At 38.2% G+C, this 19,332-nt stretch overlaps 2 protein-coding genes across 3 annotated transcripts; one reads left to right on the forward strand and one right to left on the reverse strand.

Annotated features, from left to right (window-relative positions):
- Window positions 1–839: 839 nt before the first annotated feature.
- On the reverse strand, window positions 840–13,949 carry LOC122653623 (NAD-dependent protein deacylase SRT2). 2 transcript variants are annotated; one of them, XM_043847562.1, is made up of 11 exons: window positions 13,848–13,949; window positions 11,747–11,831; window positions 11,332–11,596; window positions 11,081–11,146; window positions 10,308–10,353; window positions 7,943–8,103; window positions 7,720–7,849; window positions 6,279–6,443; window positions 3,537–3,664; window positions 1,460–1,559; window positions 840–1,367 (listed from the first exon to the last, which is right to left on the reverse strand). In XM_043847562.1, exons 1-11 carry the CDS (start codon window positions 13,887–13,889, stop codon window positions 1,314–1,316), a joined length of 1,242 nt encoding a protein of 413 aa, XP_043703497.1. In that variant the 5' UTR covers window positions 13,890–13,949; the 3' UTR covers window positions 840–1,313. The 2 variants fall into 2 exon arrangements, with proteins under 2 accessions (XP_043703497.1, XP_043703571.1); XM_043847636.1 differs by having other exon boundaries at window positions 11,789–11,831; window positions 13,848–13,948.
- Window positions 13,950–14,210: 261 nt separating this feature from the next.
- LOC122654038 (psbP domain-containing protein 2, chloroplastic) lies at window positions 14,211–15,924 on the forward strand. The gene is made up of 3 exons (XM_043848041.1): window positions 14,211–14,557; window positions 14,642–14,797; window positions 15,484–15,924. Exons 1-3 carry the CDS (start codon window positions 14,237–14,239, stop codon window positions 15,742–15,744), a joined length of 738 nt encoding a protein of 245 aa, XP_043703976.1. The 5' UTR covers window positions 14,211–14,236; the 3' UTR covers window positions 15,745–15,924.
- Window positions 15,925–19,332: the final 3,408 nt, after the last annotated feature.

A 19,332-nucleotide genomic window follows, 5' to 3' on the forward strand; every position in this document is an offset into this window, starting at 1 on the left:
TCGGCTACCACTGATTCCTCCCAATTCGAATCTGAATATTCAGACCAAAATTCCTTTGTATTGGTGAACGATTCTAGGGTTCCTGAGACCAATTCCAATCCGATTTGGGTTGAAATTGGCAGGGACCGATTCCTGATTTTAAAACTCGAGCTCCAAGCCCTTCGATACTGCGGCACTGCATCAACTATTCTTGGTGAATTGTCCGGAAATATGGAGCGGTTGCTGTTGTGGGTTATCTGCCCTCTTTGTTGGGTTATTCCTTTTGTCGATTGGATTGGGATCGGATTGAGTGTCCCATTGTCTTCCAGTAATGGGTTATCCCTGGTTGAATTTGTTGCTACCATTTCTTTCTGGCTTTTGGGTTTTATGTGTTAATAGAGTCTTCCTGGTTCTCGTTGAGAGTTCAAATGAGTTCGTTGTTGCTCCAGTAGGAAGTGGAGAAGGAAATGAAGACCAACATGAGGAGAAAGTTACCACGTGGCAGCAATACATGAGTGTGGAGAGTAATTAATCTCCATGTGCAGGGAGGGAGCTGATACTGGCCTTTTTATCCAGTACTCGAATTCCACCATGAAGTATTCAGTACCAGCATGATGGAAACTCACTGGACAAATCAACCTTCAAAGAGCACAAGCCTTCCTGTAGCTTGAAAAGTTCATAGTGGTGAAGGGAAGATGATGGTTGATGTTGTGGAGAATTAACAAGGTGAGATAGACCCAATATGTCATTGCTTCAGGGCAACACTTCATGTCATTCAGAAGCTCCAGTGCATCCTCTACCCCTAGAACGTGTAGAAATTACAAAACCTACATACTTAGTAAGAGGTAATAAGTAAGATGTGATAAATGATTAACCAAATCACTATTTATTCATTGTTCTATTCACATATGCACTCTACATTTGGACCCATTATTGTGCAACATAAAACTATAACAATCAAACGATTTGAACACAAGATTTTGGTTATTCCAACATGGATAGAATGATAGCATTTTACAGGTTTCAGGTTAATGTAATAAAAATTGAAGTTTTTGAGATGAACCACAAGAGGTTCTCTTCAGAGATGGTCAGTGTGTTATATTAAAAGGAGTGCTTGGTAGATAGCCACATGAGCATTGCCATGTCTCTTATCTATGGATTCCTACTCAGGCCGTGTCTTTCTGGAAGCCGCAACAACAAATTGCAATAATATAGGACATCACCTGGTTAACTTTAAAGCTCTGAGGATGTGACTGCAGGATGTGATAGCAGCACCTCATCTCCAGCGTCTTCCATCAAACTGAATTAATCTAATTACTTCTTTCACAATAGCCTCATTGAACATTTGGTATGGTAAGACATCCAGTGTCTAGCAACCTTCGAAGTATCTGGAATAAAAATCAAGGACTCCAAGAATCAAAATGAAGCTCACAAATCAATGCACAAGATTGTCTGTTAGACTGACTTTGCAGGAACATACCTCTCCACACCGAGCATTGATTTTCAAGGGCACAAAACTATCAGCACGTGTGACACCTAAATTTACAATTGCAATGGCCGCACCTGCCTTGTGAGCAGCTCTGTGGGAAATCATGTCAAGGGGAGATCAGTTTGATAAGTAACATCAGCTAATAATAACAATTTTGCAGAACAGGTGAAACCAAAAAAGAGTGATGTGGGAGCACTTGGGTCGATCGGCCTAAACCCACTGGGGAGCCCAGATAGAGATGAACCGGGTCCCAATTTAATTTTGGTCCAGTAAGATATTATAGTTTATTTTATTTATTTAGATTTATTATTTGGATTTATCTTCATCTTGTAATCTTTTGTTTTACTTTTAATAGGTTAGGTAGTGGTAGAGTTTGATTTAGATTTCTGTTTCAGGTTTAGAATCTAGTTAGTCTTTTATTTTATCTTTAAATACAAGCTTGTAAACATCCTTAGATTTGAATGAGAAAAAATTTAAGTTTTGTTTACTGTTACCGGTGTGGTACGGCAGCCACAGGTCGTGTGACCTCCTTTCTTCTTCTCTTTTCTGTTTCTCTTCCTCTTCCTCAATCACAGTCCCCATCCCCTGTTTCCCTGTTTCTCTGTCATATCATTGGTTACTGCGTTCTCTTTGTTGGGCGGTACTACCAGATTCAGGAGAAAGCCTTGCTGAATTATTAATCCCAGTCGATTGGCCCTCAGATTTGAGTTTTAAGTACTTTTCCTTTGGGCAATTCAAACCCCTAGAGTCTCTTCTCAAATCACATGTTCTGCAGTGAGAATCAAGTAGAAACAAGGAGCTGGTTTACCTTTTACCACTGGATCTAAGTTGCAAGAGTTCTACTTCTTTTGATTTATGTTTTGAACATCAATCAATTGGACTGTAGATTATTGAATAATCGAAGCCTTCCTTGAGTTTCAGCCCAATTGAAGATCCCATTGGTGAGTTATCTTACCTGGTTCGAAACAAGTTCTTCCACCTTCTTTCTGCTGACACAAGGTTGAAGACAACTTCATGGTTGTGCTTCTAATTCATTTCTATATATTTTGTTTTCCAACTTACCCCTCTTTTATTCTAATTCTGTTTTGCCCTCTTATTTTATTCTGTTCCAAGTTGGCCCATAGCGAACCCAAATAGGGTTTTATGACCTGGGTTCTGCATCAAAGCGGGAGGGAAAGAGGTGTTGTTTTGAAGGTTGAATGAGATTAGATGTTAATTGCTGAATTCGAGACTTGTTCAGTAAAATAAATCCTAATTGACTAATGAAATTGCAAACAAAAAATTTCCACTTGATACAGTGCAGCATCATGTAGAACAAAGAAATAGATAGATGTTGGAACATAACCATCTTCTCGCACTCAACAAGTGGTTACACAGGCACATAGGCTCCTATTACTACATAGATGTTGGAACATAACCATCTTCTTGCACTCAACAAGTGGTTACATAGGCACATAGGCTCCTATTACTCTATAAATAGGAACTGACAATTGCCAAGTTCTTAGACCCATATAATCTCAGCCTTTTGGTGAGCAATGGTGGGTACTTGGTTGCTGGCTTGCTGCAGTAACTCTGTCCAGATTAAATCTAGAAGACATAAAGGCAAACCAAAAACTTCTGGAAATGCCATTAGCATGAAATCACACGTTGGCCAAGTACAAAAAAAACACCTTTTGGAGGAACCATGCCCTTATTTATGTCTCAAGAACAAACAAGAAAATAGTTATTGCAAAGGGTCAAGTTATTTTGAAACATAACTGTTGCAATGCATGCCATAAACTCCAAATTCCAGTTTACATATAAGTGTTACTGTTCTTATCCACATTGGCCAACTTTGTTTCTGTACTTGCATATGAAAGAGAGATTAAAATTCATTTGTTTGAAAGCACCATGAAACAATAAGTACAAAAATAAAAGCTATCTTCTTCGGATTTAACAATGTTTTGGTTGAAGAATATAACAGTGAAACCACTCAATGGCCAAATGAATTATTTTGCAACCCGGTTTTATCAAAGCATGAAACTTAAAATTTCAGATTTGAGATGTTAAAGAAACGCCCATTGAATACCTCACAAGTCGGAAAGCAGACATGGTCATTAATGATGATCCCAACACAAGCATAGCATCACATTGTTTTGCAGCCTCCATTGCTTTATCAGCTCTATCCTTTGGGACATTATCGCCAAAAAATACAACCTTCAAAGATAAGTGAAAATATAAGATGCGATTCCATATAGCATTTTTGTTTCTGTTTTTTATTTCATGTTTCTGCTATCTCAGCAATTGCTCAGGGTTGAACTATACATAAACAATAAGGAAAAGTTTAAAATTTGGGGGGGGGGGGGGAGGATGGATTCACTGTTTGAACCAGAAGAGCATAATCACCAAAAACCTCTACCTCTATAATAAGAAAATTTGAACTAAAATTAATATATTAAATATGTAAAGCGCGTACCCAGTGCACGAGGCTCCCGCCACTGTGGGGTCTGGGGAGGGTCATAATGTATGCAGCCTTACCCCTGCTTTCGCAGAGAGGTTGTTTCCAGCCTTTAACATATGTACTCATTAGAAAAGACAGTAAATATGCACAAACTACCAGTCTACACCAACAGTACTCTTACAAATAGCTCATATCCAAGTTTGTTACATTTGGGGTAGGACACACAGAGAATATGCATCAGCATGAAACAATTTAAGCTCAAACACTGCAGCCTATGATGCTTGAAGTTCTTTAGCAACATACCTGCCAGATTTTGTGACCCAATTATTCACTTTTTTATCTCATTGATTGTCATATAGTGTTCATTTTTGTATCAGGACATATTCTTGATAATTGACATTCTCTTTTACCACAGTTCCAGGTATTTGACCTCTATATTGGAATTGAAAAACTATCTGCTTCCTTCTTTGCAGGATATATGAATTGTAGCATGTCAAACCGAATCCGTTTCCTTATTGCCTTAAGCAATGTAATCTTGTCAAGAACTGATAATTTAGGACAGAATTGAAAGTTTTAAATAGTCCCAGAACAGGATCTTAAATCAGGGAATGAATCAGACTTTTAAGATATTCAGGCTGTAGTAAAACTGATGGAAAAGGATGTGAAACAGATTAGAAGAAGGTCAGACTGTTGGGAAACAGTTTAGGGACCTGAAACAGAATTGAGGTATAAGGGTATAGGTCTGAAACAAGGCAGGAGTTGATGCCAAAGGTTTCTATGCAATCAGCAGGCTCAGGTCTTCCTACCGATTTCATAAAGTGAGCTGAAACTGCAGAATACTTAACACAAGAACAGGGTGATGGGGAAAACCTAAAACAGCCAATGGACCTGAAATTTGGATCGAAGGGTCCTCCCATAGGGTACAAGGTTTGTTGAAAACAAGAGAGAAAGTTGATGGCTAGATTGAACAGGGGAGTGAGGGAACAGAATTAGAAGGCTAGGACAGAATTAGAAAGTAACAAGTTTTGAGTGTCTGAACTTATGGAGAATCGATTGAAGTGGGGAGTTTTCCAACAGCTTTAGAACAGTGTTAGGATGAAGAACACAAGCATGAATCAGCCTCCTGGGCTTCCCACCGCAAGGAGTTGACTGGATCGAACACCAACCCCTTCCACTTTAGATCGAACACTAAGGAAACTCCATAGGAGCAAGCATGCAAACAGCGGCACAGAGTTGAAGCCAAAATCGTGGGCTATTCAGCCCCTTGGGTTGCTTTATATAATATTAGAAAAGGTCAGCAAGGTCCACAATTAGAAAGTTTCCAATTTGTCCCCTTTGCTTGAAGTACCAAGACACAAATCAGTTTTGAAACTGATGTGAACTACTAATTGTTAACAACTACTAATTATGAAAATAGAAAGTAGCTAACATCAACTAGACCACTAGCTGGACCATAACTAAAATTGAAACAACCGGTTCAATTGAATTAACCCAAACCAACTTAAAAATTAACAAGTAAAGAAACAAACTAGATAATCCCGTATGCAACCTTATTACCCTTACTTTAGGGTCATAAAAGTGGCCTATTACATTGAAAACTCATGGGATCAAAGGCCCAACTTGTATACAACCCAACCCTAGACTTATTCCTAAGAAAACAAGCCCTGTTTGGTGATGAATCTGCATCAACTGAGCTGTACAATCTAAATTAGAAGATGTCAGCCTCGTTAAGTAAGAAATCTATGGCTTTCAAGTTGTATGGTGCATGTTAAACACGTCATAAATTTTCTTGGGTCATGAAGGTCACAATCCTCCTAGATTAGTAGCAGGATGCTTGTCCATTAGTACATGAAAGAGGTTAATACTTCCAGAGTAAGCCTTGATTTGGAGTGACGAGGTTAATACTTTCAATGCACACTGAATTTGGAACGACGAATTTATGTCACCTTAGCTATGGTGAATATGGTACCTGTGATGAAGTCATAGAGATTATTGGTTTATATCATAAATCAAATCTTAATTGCCTTTCGTAAAGTTACAGAGGTTTGATTGTTTGCTCTTCAAGATTGATAATTTCACTTGGGGGCTACATCCATGATTCTAGTCGGCTTCTGTCAGATGCAGTATATCCTATGGCAATATATCTATGGATTCATTGACAACCAATAAACATAAATCAATTGACCAAGAAGGAGAATTTGTGGAATCTATATAAAATGTCAACTGTCCAATAGACATCTACGTGAACATCAATAAAAGAAATTCCACATGAATGAAAGGGATGAAGGAAATCAAGTCCATAATTACCACCAAGAAATAGTGATTATGTTGATCAGTGCAAGTCTTATTCCATAGGAAGCAGAAACTTACATCAGGCTTCAGAACTCCATTGCATTTCTTGCAGGTGGGGATATGGAAATCCTCTTCCCAGAATTTCTCATCAATCTCAATATCACCATCAGGCCTTTGCTTCATGCCAAAGCTCTTTTCTGACCCAGGGTTGCCACACTCCAAACTTTCAATTGCTGAAGCCCACTGCAAAAGTCATTAATCTTGTAATCTAACTTTGCACATCTCAGATAAACATTCCCTATAAAATACATGGCTTTGATGGCCAATCAATTTATATTTTTTTCATCAATTTAAGGTTCTAATAGTACATGAAACTTCCAATAAGGGTTTTAGCAGTAAAAACTGATACTAGTATGCATAGACTGCACAAGGACAGGTAACGAATGATAATAAGTTCTACAATTTCCAAATCTCCATCTTAATAAATGCTTAAAGGCAACATCTGCTTTGATTTTCTAAATTTCAGTTTATGTCTTTGTTTACCAATATTAACTTTTTGTAGAATCTTTTCTCCATGAGAAAATTTTTCAGTGGCTAAGAACAAGAATGAATATATCAACACTAACTTGGATTCAATGAGAGTATGAAGTTGCAATCAGTTCTCACAAGCCAAGCAAGTTAATTGAAAGGATAAATGAGAAATACTAAGAAAGCTTGTTTATTAAAAAATTCAAATTTTCCTTGCACAATTTTGTTTTGAGTCCTTTCCACTATTCTATTTTTTTATTCAAATTGCACACAAATTTCTGCTTTTGATCTCGATTTTTTTTTTCTTCTTTTGACCATTGGATAAGCTATGGGCTCAATCAGTGGAGTACTAGTTCTCCAGACTATACCCAACAGGAGTGAGCTGGACTAAATATCGATTGAGAAAATGAAAGAATGTTTGAGGAATGAGAAATACGAAATAGAAACTGAAGTTCTTCTGTAGAACCGTTAAATACAATAATTTTTGGGCTCTACCGAGAACCTTTGCAAAGGAATCAGATAAGAAGATTATGTAACTAGCTGGTCTGCTCGCATGTCGGTTAGCATCATGGAAGAAGCATATTTGAAAGTGTATTATGTAACAGTTTCAACCAAAATGTACGAATGCAGATGGCATGTCAAGTTAGTAAAGAATTTAACTGGACATTGTAATGTACTACCTTTTTCATGAAAAGTAACACAGGAAGCCAAGTAAGGGTTTTTAATAAGCCAATATACTGTACCCAATGTCCCATTCTGAGCAAACGTTAGAAGGCTCCAATCCAAGAGAATAAGAAAAAATTTTCTATTTTCTCAGAGTGTTTTCAGTACATTACTTTCATCAGGTGCATTTGAGTTGAGGGGAAATAAGAATCTATTTAAGTTTTGAAAAGCACTAATTCTATAAAAGTAAAGAGGAATAATGTCATCCAAGATAAACAAAAAAGTTGGATGCTGGGAAAAAAAGGTGGGGGCGGGGAACTGGACAGACCTTAGGATTCAAGGCCTTCACTTGGTCCTGGAATAAGTTCCGGCAGAAGGAGTACCCACAATCCAAACAAATAATAGAATAAACTGAGCCATGCAATTCTAGTGGATCGCTGCCAGCACGATGATGCAGTCTGAGACAAAATATGGATGACTAAATTTCACTAAAACTTATTATTAAACCTTTAAAGTACCTCAAATAGAGCAGACCTAATAGAGACCTTTACCTGTCGACATTTTGTGTAACCACAAAATTTATTCGACCAGCTTTTTCTAGAGATGCTAAAGCAATATGAGTTGCACCTGGCTGTGCTGCAGTGAACCGTCTCCATCCAGCATAGCTCCTTGCCCAATAACGCCTCCGAGCTCGGATATAGCGAACAAACTCCTGTTAGGTGAGGTACCCATGAGAAATATAAGTTTGAAACAAAAATCTAAGAAAGAGAGAGAAAAACGAGTGATTTCTGAAATGCATTGCTGCAAAATATGCTCAAGTAAGCTATAAGTTTGCAAACTATCAATCTAAAATGATGTAAGAATTTGTCCTGACCTATGTCAAGCAAATATATCAGGGATGTGGCATTTTTAAGAATCAGACACAATATTTAAAATTAAAATTACAAGTATGTGTTGGGCTATGACAATCATTTTTAAGTATATGGGAACCATACTTCTTTGACAATCCGAAGGTTGCGTGTTCAACATAGTTCAAGATCTCGGTGAGATCTCGCTTTTATCTCAGTTTCGTAGCATCTCGAGTCGAGATGACAAGCGATACAGAATTAATACCATATCTCGCTCGAGATCTCGAGCTATTTCTCGTTTTGGTTTGACTCGGCCAAACCAGACCTTATTAAAAGCTCATAATACACCATAACTTGATCAGATCTCGACTCGCTCTCGCCTCTCTCTCGCCTGTCTCGCCTCTGTGAAGGGGAAACTCCATCTTTGGATCATTTTTTCATCTTTTGGCAAATCACACCTCCAACACCTCATCAAAGCTTGATTCATTGAAGATCGAAGCTGCTAATCTCCTCCAAGCTGCATCTCAAGAACCTAAGGTAACTATTCATCTAAAAAACTATATCTTTCATAGAAACATGATCAAAACTTGTTTGTTGACTATGAATTTTTTACATGTTATACATTGTCCACCGATCTATGGAATGACAGAGGCGAAACTCCACCAACATATGTCATGGCCAGCCTTTGTGATGCAATCAGAGCAGAGCTTGATTCGACAACAATAATAACAACAACTACGTGATCATTATGATGATCCGGGCCATCCGGCCCGACACTCGTTTCAGTACTAGCTTGTATTTAGTTAATCTATGTGACTATGTCTCTTTCCAAGTTTCTAACATTTATGAACAAACAGTCGAACAATTAGTCCATCACTATGTAGTATGTAATGGTTAAATGGTTTATGGTTTGATGTATTTTAGTTCCTAATGCTTATTTAAGTTGTTTTGCACTTCTAATCTTCTACTTTAATTATTTGAGTTCTAAATATTGTGTGGAATAGCCTAGGGTAGACCTCACGCATGCCGTAGACTACCAACTTAGGGTCCGTAGTCAAAGTACCATTTTGGGTTTGAATTTCTAAAAACTAATGGTTCCACTGTGTTTAGAAGGCCTCAAGTAGGGGGAATGTCAAGTTTCAGCCCCTATCTTGGCCATATGGCCATCAAAACCTATCATCAAGTTCAGAAAAAAAAATACATGATCTCGCCGAGATCTCGGTTTTGTCAAGCGACGAAACCAGTGGCGAAACTGAGACCTAAAACCTTGGAGTTCAATTTACATCAGGTTCAATCCCCAATCCACCTATTTCATCCATCCAAAAAAATTATTAATGTTTATATCAATTATGAATGAATCTTGCTTATATAAGCATGATTTCTTATTGCTGTTAATGTTTGACCAATGCCCATCAAGTAAGGAAGTAAACTACAAACAGTTCCATCTATGACTGGGCCACATCATTTTCGTTTTTGTCTTTAAATCTTCATCCAACTTATAATAACTGCAAGTTGGATAGGTTCTAGCACTGAGATCAAGGAGCCATGAATATTTTTTTATTTCCCAGGAAGATAAACTAATCATAAAGTGTATATAACATTTGCGCATAACTTGTCTTTGTTTTATTACTGCAGATAATTGATCAGTGTCCAAGCTTAGAAAGGTCATCGCTGATTTCACTGGAAGGACTAACCAATAATCAAGCAGCATAATTTAATTTTTCTTTTTTGTACTTAGCTGACCCTTTTAGTATGCGAGTCATTGACAAGTTTCATTTTCCTTCCATTATTAACTCTTAATTGGAGTCATTTCTCATGTCTGATCGGTATTCAAAATTTAGATCCTACTCCTTTTTCTTCATGGTTCATTCTCCTTTTAACCAAGCTATTTGTTGATAATAATGTCAAGTACATTTATGAACTAAGAATTCATCAGGCTTGAGAACTTTTAACCTGTATACAAAGGTCTCACTCTTGCTTCAGAAGTTTTGTATGCTAAGATGGTTCATCTCTCATTATCAAAATAATGTAGGAGGAACAGAATTCTGTTTGCTGGCCATCAAATCACCTGATGTGTAATTGGTTTGAAACCAGAACTATAAGCTCCATTTGGACTGCAACAAAAAGAGAAAAAGTTATGTCAGTATAAAAAATAAGTACTCTAAAACAGTACAACAAAATCCAAAAAAGGCGCAAAAGCGATATTTTCTCTTCAGATTACAAGTAATATACAAGAAATTCCTTTACTTAATGTAATTATGTTCTTGGTGATAATTGAACAATCAACAGGTCATTCAGTTCAACTTGGACAAGATAGGTTGGCATTAGTTGCTGACTTCATTACCATGATTAGACAGGCCCTGTCTAATCAACAGTTTCTTCAAAAAAGCCTCACCAAGAATTGGTCAAGCTGTACAAGTAATATACAAGAAATTCCTTTACTTAATGTAATTATGTTCTTGGTGATAATTGAACAATCAACAGGTCATTCAGTTCAACTTGGACAAGATAGGTTGGCATTAGTTGCTGACTTCATTACCATGATTAGACAGGCCCTGTCTAATCAACAGTTTCTTCAAAAAAGCCTCACCAAGAATTTGTCAAGCTGTAGTCAAACAATTTGCGATAGAGCTGAACCAAGTATCTAAGTGAAAGGCATCGTGTCTCATTCAAAAATCCCATAGTTTCTTAAAACAATAATAAAAGTAGTTTCAGCCAAAAATGGAAAAGGATCTGTTGGATTGCGAGACAGAAAATAAGAAAGCTATGGTATATTGAATTAACTTTCAAAATTTGACATAAGTTACAAAGTACAGGTAGATAAGAAGAGGAAACAGAAACCTTCTATAATCAGGAATCCCACTCTCCGTGCTTATTCCCGCTCCGGTCATCACCATGAGATTGCTACTGCACCAAGACACATATACGGGAAATCAATATACAACACCAAAATAACAAGGAACGAAGGTACTGTCAGTCACAAATTGTCGATTCATGTCATGATTGAGTAGTACTTTCAATTAACACTAGTATATGATGATATGGAAACTCAGGAAAACATTTTGAATAATACAGAATATCTATAAATGGACCTCTGATCAAAAAATTGATACAAATCATTGACATCTTTGATACTTGGAGGATCTGAATCAGGAACTATCTTCTTGTCCCTCAAAAAATCTGATGAAGAGTTGTCTTTACTTCTTGATGTTGTACCAGGAATTGAGACTCGGCATGTTGTGTGAACAAGCCTTTCAGAGCTCTGAAAAAGTAGGCTTCTTCTTGATTTGGTATGCAATAGCTTGTGTTTGCTTCTCAATTGAACATTTTTTACCCAAAGACAAGAGCTTGAAGGCCCTGACAATTGGACAATAAAAAGTTATAACTGAGAAATGTGTTCAGTGGAAAATTGAGGGTCTTATATGTAAGCATTTTTTCAGGAATTGTACAGTTCCTCATACTCTTAAATACATTTAATACCAAGAGAGAAATAAATGCAGGAATTACATGATGCGGTCAAAGTAACCGATAAAACACGAGTAGACTTTCCTGTGGTCATTATCCCCAGCATTTCTTTGACACTTGACAGAAGCTGCATGTTTGAAATAGGTGAAGACCTTAGTAGAAATCAAACAACCTCACAGTAATATGGTAGATATTTGCCTAATTTGCATATATAATGAACAGTTGAACAAGTTTTTTCAGCCACACCAGGGATGAAGGGTTTTCTGAAATGCATGGAGATGATATGGGATCCACTGTCCATCAGAGGGGGGAACCCTCTGGATTAGCCATGACAGATGTGTATGGTATCCTTCTCCAGGTTAGTTTATACACCACGTGCATCATACATTAACCACTTAAATACCAGCCTTAAACTTCTTTGAATCTTTCTATAATATAAAAAAAAATGAGAAAATAGAATATATTAATGTCATGTAGCAGAGAGCTATTACACTGAGAATGAGAGGTACATAGAGAATCAGATGTACTTTTGGGACTGCCAGCTGACAGACCACAGCCAGAATTGTGTAGAAACACGATGTAATGGTAACACAATGTAACATGGACATAGACTGCAATTAATATTGCCAACGGATGTACTCATCACATTTTCTGGATACCAAGGTAATTTGTAAATATGATACTAGATATTTATTGTCATCGGCAATTAATTTCAAGACTTGGTTTGGCATCTAGCCTTTCTCATGATCCTTCCAGAAAAGGTTTTATAGGAGGCAAAGTAACAACAAAAGAATAAAAGGATTTGTTTTTTTTAACATAATCATGTAATTGAACAAGGAAATAGTAGTTCATGCCTGTTACAAATAGGGGAAAAGGGTCAAGGGAAAAGTGTTGGGTCAATAGGAGAACTTAGAACTCCTTTTATTTATTTATCTTCTTCTTTTCTTTTTTTTCCAGGGGGGGGGGGGACAGTTCCTTGAGGTGGAGAGGTTCTTCTACCATTATTAGCTGGGAACTAGTAATCTAGGGTGGACACAGCATTTTGACACCGCCCCTGATTAAATGAAGTTCATCAAACGTTGGCATGTAGACCTATTCTCTTTATATGGCTTAACTTATTAAAGAGGGGGGGGGGGGAGAATTAGTGTCTACTTCCAGTCATTAAATTCTGAGGTGGATGCAGCTTGCGACCACCCTAGAGATTTCATGTATAACTATGCCAATCCTGCTCATAATGCTAGTAACCCTGGCCTGCCAATATGTAGGTACCTTTTCCCCTTACTTTGAAATGATCTCTGTTTGCAGAAGATGCTTATAATTCAAACAGGATCTTTTCCTTCAGAGTTCAAAATCGAAACTATGGTTGATTCCATTTCTATTTTCTAGTATCTGCATTCAACTATTGTCCTCTCAAGTCCATCCTTCAAAGAGCAGGAAACTCCAAGGCCCACAAGTAAACCATCCAAAAATTTCTTTGTACTAATATTTTAGCTTGGTGTCATACTTATTGTCATTTTATCAGGGGAAAATAGAAAAAGCATTGGACTGAAAAATCTTCCCTCATAAAATTTTCAATAACTTGATTTGTGGACAACATGTGCCCCATATTTTATGGGACCCATCCATATATGGTTCTCACAACCATATGATAGGGGCAGCATAATTCAAATTTGGTTATAATGACATTTTATGTAATTATTTTAAATGATCCTACCATGTAAAACAATTGGCAAACAAACATTGGAAATCTTACAATGACATTTTACATCATAATTTACCACCTACAGACAAACATTGAAAAAAAATTCAACTTGTAAAATTTTCCGAGTGGAAGCTTTACATATAATAGTTTACAAGGAAATAAACGGAGCTGAAACACAACATCCTACTTAGTACACTTTTCCATCGGACCATCCCATGACCCTTATAAACTTGTTTACATTACAGACAGCATACAGTCCATCAGTGCCTTCCTCACATTTATCTACAAAAGAAACCCAATTCATATAGAGCTATTTCGAAGTTAGGGAATTTTTTCCTAAAATTTCATCAACAGAACAGGTAATACAATCGATACAGAGCCGTTCAAATATCTGAAATTTTTGTAGGAAATCTAGAGAAAGGTGAGGAAAATTAAACTCACGGTTTTAAAGGATCGGCAAGGAATTTGGGTCACCATGGCCATCTTCTTCCTTCTCTTGGAGGTTCCGCTTCTTCTGAGGCTCTGTTCTGATTTGATGTTGCATTTCTACCTTCGAAGAAATTTTTGTAGACAACTCCGTGGACACGTTTAGCTGGTCTTAGCCGTTTACAACAAATCGACCCCCCACAACGCCACAACGGTGAACTAGTTTCTGAATGTAGGATCACTGGACCCACTGTGGTAGATCTCACCGTTGGATGCTATCACTTGACTGATACAAATCGTCTGATGCATCATATGAAGTTTTAAACCGACAAAATTGGAGGGATGGGGAAGTTAATTGGTGTTGGGGGGGGGGGGGGGAGAGAGAGAGAGAGAGAGAGAGAAGGATGACGATAATGGGGTGTTTATCCACAGGATCAGCTTTCAGGGCTTGCTTTGCTCCTGCAACTCAGAGACCCTTATGGGTTCCTCAAGCCCTTCTCTCAACAGCCATGGCCGAAGCTCCTCAGAAGAAGACTTGCAAACGGAACGAGAGACTAGTAGTGTGTGTGAGCAAGAGAGAGCTTGGACTCTTCATTCTTCTGGGTTGCCCAATTGCCAGTGTTTCAGTGCTGTTAGATGTAGCAATGGCAGAAGATCAACAGTTGGAAACGTATACGGATTCCATGGAGGGTTTCACTCTCCTCATACCTTCTTCATGGGTTAAGGTGGTCTCTCTCTCTCTCTCTCTCTCTCTCTCTCTCTCGCTCTGGCTATTCTTTATGATTTCTAAGTACTGTTTGGGTGTGCAGGTTGATAAGGCAGGGGCGACGGTTCTGTTCGAAGAGATAAACAGGGGAAGTAACAATGTTGGGGTTGTGGTTAGCCCTGTTCGTCTAACTACCCTTGGAGAATTTGGGCCCCCCCAGTTTGTAGCTGAAAAGCTCATCCAAGCTGAAAAACGCAAGGTAACTGTTGGTTTTAGTTTTTGGTACATTATTTTGGGTTCAATAATCATTGCTGCAAATTCTATATGATTGTAGTGTGAGCAGTAAGAATATTCAGTGCGACCCAAATTTAAAATTCTCAGTCAACTTATAGAAACAAATTGATAGAAAGGTACTTGCCGTTGGGAAATAATATTTATTTTGCCAGTACTGGTTGGATTGTGAACCAAATGAATGACAAATTTAGAGATGATGAGACATAGGTTCTAAAGGGAGATAGAACCCTCCATGGTTGTTTTAGTCTCTCTGTTGTGCTCTACTGTTCAACTTTTTTTTTTAAAGAGAGGTAGACACAGGGAGGCGCTAGCCTATGCTATTCTTCCGGACAGAGAACATTACTATCTCAAAAAAATGTGGAAGTTTTTTTTTATTGAGAGGGAATTTCCTACAGAAGGGTGCTATGTGATGTCTTTGTCATCATCATCCACCCCCACCCCAACCCTGATAAATCCTCTGTCCTGCCTTGAGAAACAAAATTCTAAGAAGCTCCTGGTGTCTTTTTAATGCTTGAGAATGGTTGTCTCCAGAACTAATTGAGCCATCTCTGTGCATCTTTGGTTAAGTTGGTTGACGAGTATATTTTTGAGAACCATCCATGTTGGTTAAGTTGTTAGAGATGTTAATTTATCCATGCAATTGTTCCACAGGAAAGTACGAAGGATGCTGAAGTGATTGGAGTTTCTGAGAGAACAGGTCATGGAGGTCTGCAAGTGTACGAGTTTGAGTACAAAGTAGACAGCACCAGGGGAGGGATGAAAAGGATCTTTTCTGCTGCATTTGTAGCTTCTAAGAAGCTCTATCTTCTCAATATTTCTTACTCTGACCAGCCAGAGAATCCGCTTGATACCCCAACTAGAATGATGTTGGAACAAGTTCTTCATTCCTTTGATACAGCATCTTTGGCTTAACCAATAATATTACTCATTCTTTAATAGCCAATTTTCTTATACTTGCTAGCATGCTCAAGTATCTATAGCCAGTGATTGTTCTGCATGACTTTCATCTACGTTCAACTATTCTTAGCTTCTAGGTCATTGTTTTAAGTTGTGTTCCAGCAGTTTTAATCTTTCAATTCAAATTTTTGCACTAAAAGGATTCTGAGAAAATAATCATTAATAATCTTCTAGTCCTTCTTCCAGCTCAAGTTCACTGTGTCAAAAGGATTCATGTCTTAGGACAATGCAAGACCATTTAAGATGATAGCTCATGAGTCTCCATTTTTATTATCTTCCCCTTTAGAAGCTTGATTTCATTTATTAACCCTGGTCATATTGAAGTATTCTGATAAAATAAGCTTTAAAATGAAGTAGAATTGTTAAAGGTAGAAAAAGAAGATGATGATGATGACGAAGAGGAAGGAGAGGATGAGGTTTGTCCCACCACCATTGTGAAAAATCCATCTCTACTCTCTTTCAATTTGGTACAACAGCAGCCTTTCAACTAATGCCCCATTTTCTGGGAAGAAGTTTAGTAATACAGGTGCATTTTCTTTCTCTATATCCTTAAGATCTTGTGAGTCAACTGTTAATTTTCATGCCATATTTCCTTTACTGTTAATGCATACTTTGTTTAAGAATTATAGTTATGCATAATTGAGCTCATTTTTTTCTTTCTAGGGTAATTGGGTTGCTTCTTTTAAGTAAGGCCAAACCAAGTCGTGGAGATTCATATCATTTTTTTATTTTTCTCAACAAAAAAGAAACTTGTTCATCCTTCGCATCAGACTCTTTTCAAGTCACAATGAGACATCTCTTAATTAGTCAAGTTGGGCATGCATGATATATATGCTCCAACTTGAGGGGGAGTGTTGAAATAGGTTACTTATCCCCTATCCGATTGGGGTAAGCAGTCCTAATAGAATTAGGACTGCTTCCTAACCGATTGGGGAAGTACCCCTAGTTAGATTAGGATGTTTCCTCTTTATTCCCTTTTATTTTTCTCCTTTTTTATTGTTTATCTCCCTCAACCGAATCCTAGTTTGGTATTCCCAGTTGTACTAGGAATCCCTAATATGATTAGGACTGAGGTTGATTCCTATTTGTACTTGGATCCTTATCATTCTACTTAATATAAATACAAGGCCTGTGTGATCGAAGGATCGACAGAGTCTTACCCTAATTCAATTATCTCTACATGGTATCAGAGCTAATCTCGAATTAGGGACCATCTCCCACGATATTTCAGTTTTTTCTTTTTTTCTTCTCTCTTTCTCTCTCGGTCTCTCCTTTCTCTTCTCCCTTGTTCTCTATTGTCACATAGGGCAGCACTGATGAGGTGATCTTTCGATCCAGTTGCTGCCCCCATTACCTCATAGATGCTACTACATAATTCTGCTCGATAGGAACCAGCACTTCCAGCTTGCGCAAATTGGAGCTTCAGTTCTTTGAGGATTGCTTCTACTTCTAATACAAGGAATCATCTTTTTTTTTGAAGACCAGAAACTGCAGCAGGAATATCTTATTATTGCTTCATGTTCCTATCTCAGATCTGATCACAGTTCAAGACCTCCTTGAGATCGATATTTACCAAATCAGGGTTTTTTTCCAAACCCTGACAATTGTCGATCTAGGAGTTTGAGCTCACTACTGTATCTGATTTTTTGAAGGCTTCTTCTCCACCTATTTGGACCCATTCCACAGCAATTTGGGCTCCCACAGTTCAGTTTTATTGAAGAGGACCTCCTTGAGATCGATATTAGCAAAATTAGGGTTTTTTAAAACCCTACCTCTATCGGATTTGGAGCTACTGCAGTTTTTTTTGGAATCTGATTTCAGGAAGATTTTTCTCCCATTCTTAAGGGCTCCTTATCCTCAGTTCAAGTCCATTCACTGCAGGTTTTTTTCAGCCCCTTGGATCCTTCATCGATTTCATCAAATTCAAGGTTTTTTCAAAACCCTGACCATATCGATATAGGATTCTTATTGGCTGCTGGTTCTCATATTTGGGATATCACTTGAAGATATTTTTTGGCATTCTCTGCTGCCAGTATGGGTGACTCTACCAACTCTACAGCTACCTTGGATCATGATAGCAACAACAAGATAGATTATCACAGTTTTTCTCCTAACCCTATCAAACTGGATGGCTCTAATTACCTTCTATGATCCAGATCAGCCTCCTTTGCCATTGCTGGCCGTGGTCTCACAGACCATATTGATGGCACTAGTGTGAAGCCCAGTGATAAAGGCCCTGCTCAGACTAAGTGGCTTGCCAATAATGGTGTTCTCATGTCATACCTCATAGGCTCTATGACTTCAGAACTACATCATAATTTTCTTCTTCTGAATACTGCCGACCAGATTTGGGCTGCTTGCAAGGAAATCTATGGGCAGCTTGGTAATGATGCCCAAGTTTATGAACTTCGAAAAAAGGTACTTCACACTACTCAGGGAGACCTTTCTGTTTCGAAATACTATGCTACTCTCCGCAGCCTGTGGCAACAGTTGGACCACTTTGATTTTCACCCTACTACAGTTGATGACATTGCTTCCTATAAAAAGCATGTGGACAAGATTAGGGTCTATGACTTCTTGGCTGGCTTAAATGTAGAATATGATTAGATTCGTGTTCAAGTGTTGGGCCATAAACCTTTTCCCAACTTAAACAATCTTATGCCCTGGTGTCCTCTGAGGAAAACCGTAGGGCTGCCATGTTGCACCCTCCTACTACAGATAGATCAGCTCTTAGGGCTGCTGGCCCAGCCTCTTATGCACCTAGTGGCACTGCTTCTCTTGGTGATTCTACTACAGGGAATATTGTTTGTGACCACTGTCACAAACCCTATCACACCAAAGAGAGGTGCTGGAAACTTCATGGGAAACCGATAGATTTTGAAGCTAAGCGGGTTGCCAAAACAAAGATAAAGACAAAGCCCAAGGCACATCAGACTGCGACTGTTACTGCAGCCCCTGCTACTGAAACTGGTCTATCCTAGGATGATATACAGGCACTCCTACGTATGCTCAGGTCTTCTGCTGCCATTGCCTCTACTACATCAGCTACTGCCAATTCTTCGGCTCCTTCAGGTTCACACTTTGCCCGGTCAGGTATTCTTTTTGGAGGTCATTGTGCTTCTGTGGCTTCCCATCCTTGGATCATAGATTCTGGAGCCACAGATTATATGACTGGTTCCTCTAATCTGTTTCACAGATATTCTCCCACTTCTGGGAAAGACAAGGTCAAAGTGGCTGATGGTTCCCTTTCCTCCATATCTGGAACAGGAATCATACAATGCACTTCTTCTCTTCCCTTGACTTCTGTTTTGCACATACCTAATTTTACTACTAACCTCCTTTCCATTAGTAATATTACTCGTGATCTTAACTGTAAAGTCAATTTTTTTCCTTCTTATTGTGTATTTCAGGATCTGGACTCTGGGAAGACGATTGGATTGGGTAAAGTGCATGGTGGCCTGTATCTGCTTGATGACGGTCGCTTCTCTCCATCACCACTACCATCTCCGCTGCATCAGAATTCCTTGGTCTCTTCTGAACTCT

The sequence above is a fragment of the Telopea speciosissima genome, chromosome 1 (assembly GCF_018873765.1).
Source record: "Telopea speciosissima isolate NSW1024214 ecotype Mountain lineage chromosome 1, Tspe_v1, whole genome shotgun sequence".
Lineage (NCBI taxonomy): Eukaryota > Viridiplantae > Streptophyta > Magnoliopsida > Proteales > Proteaceae > Telopea > Telopea speciosissima.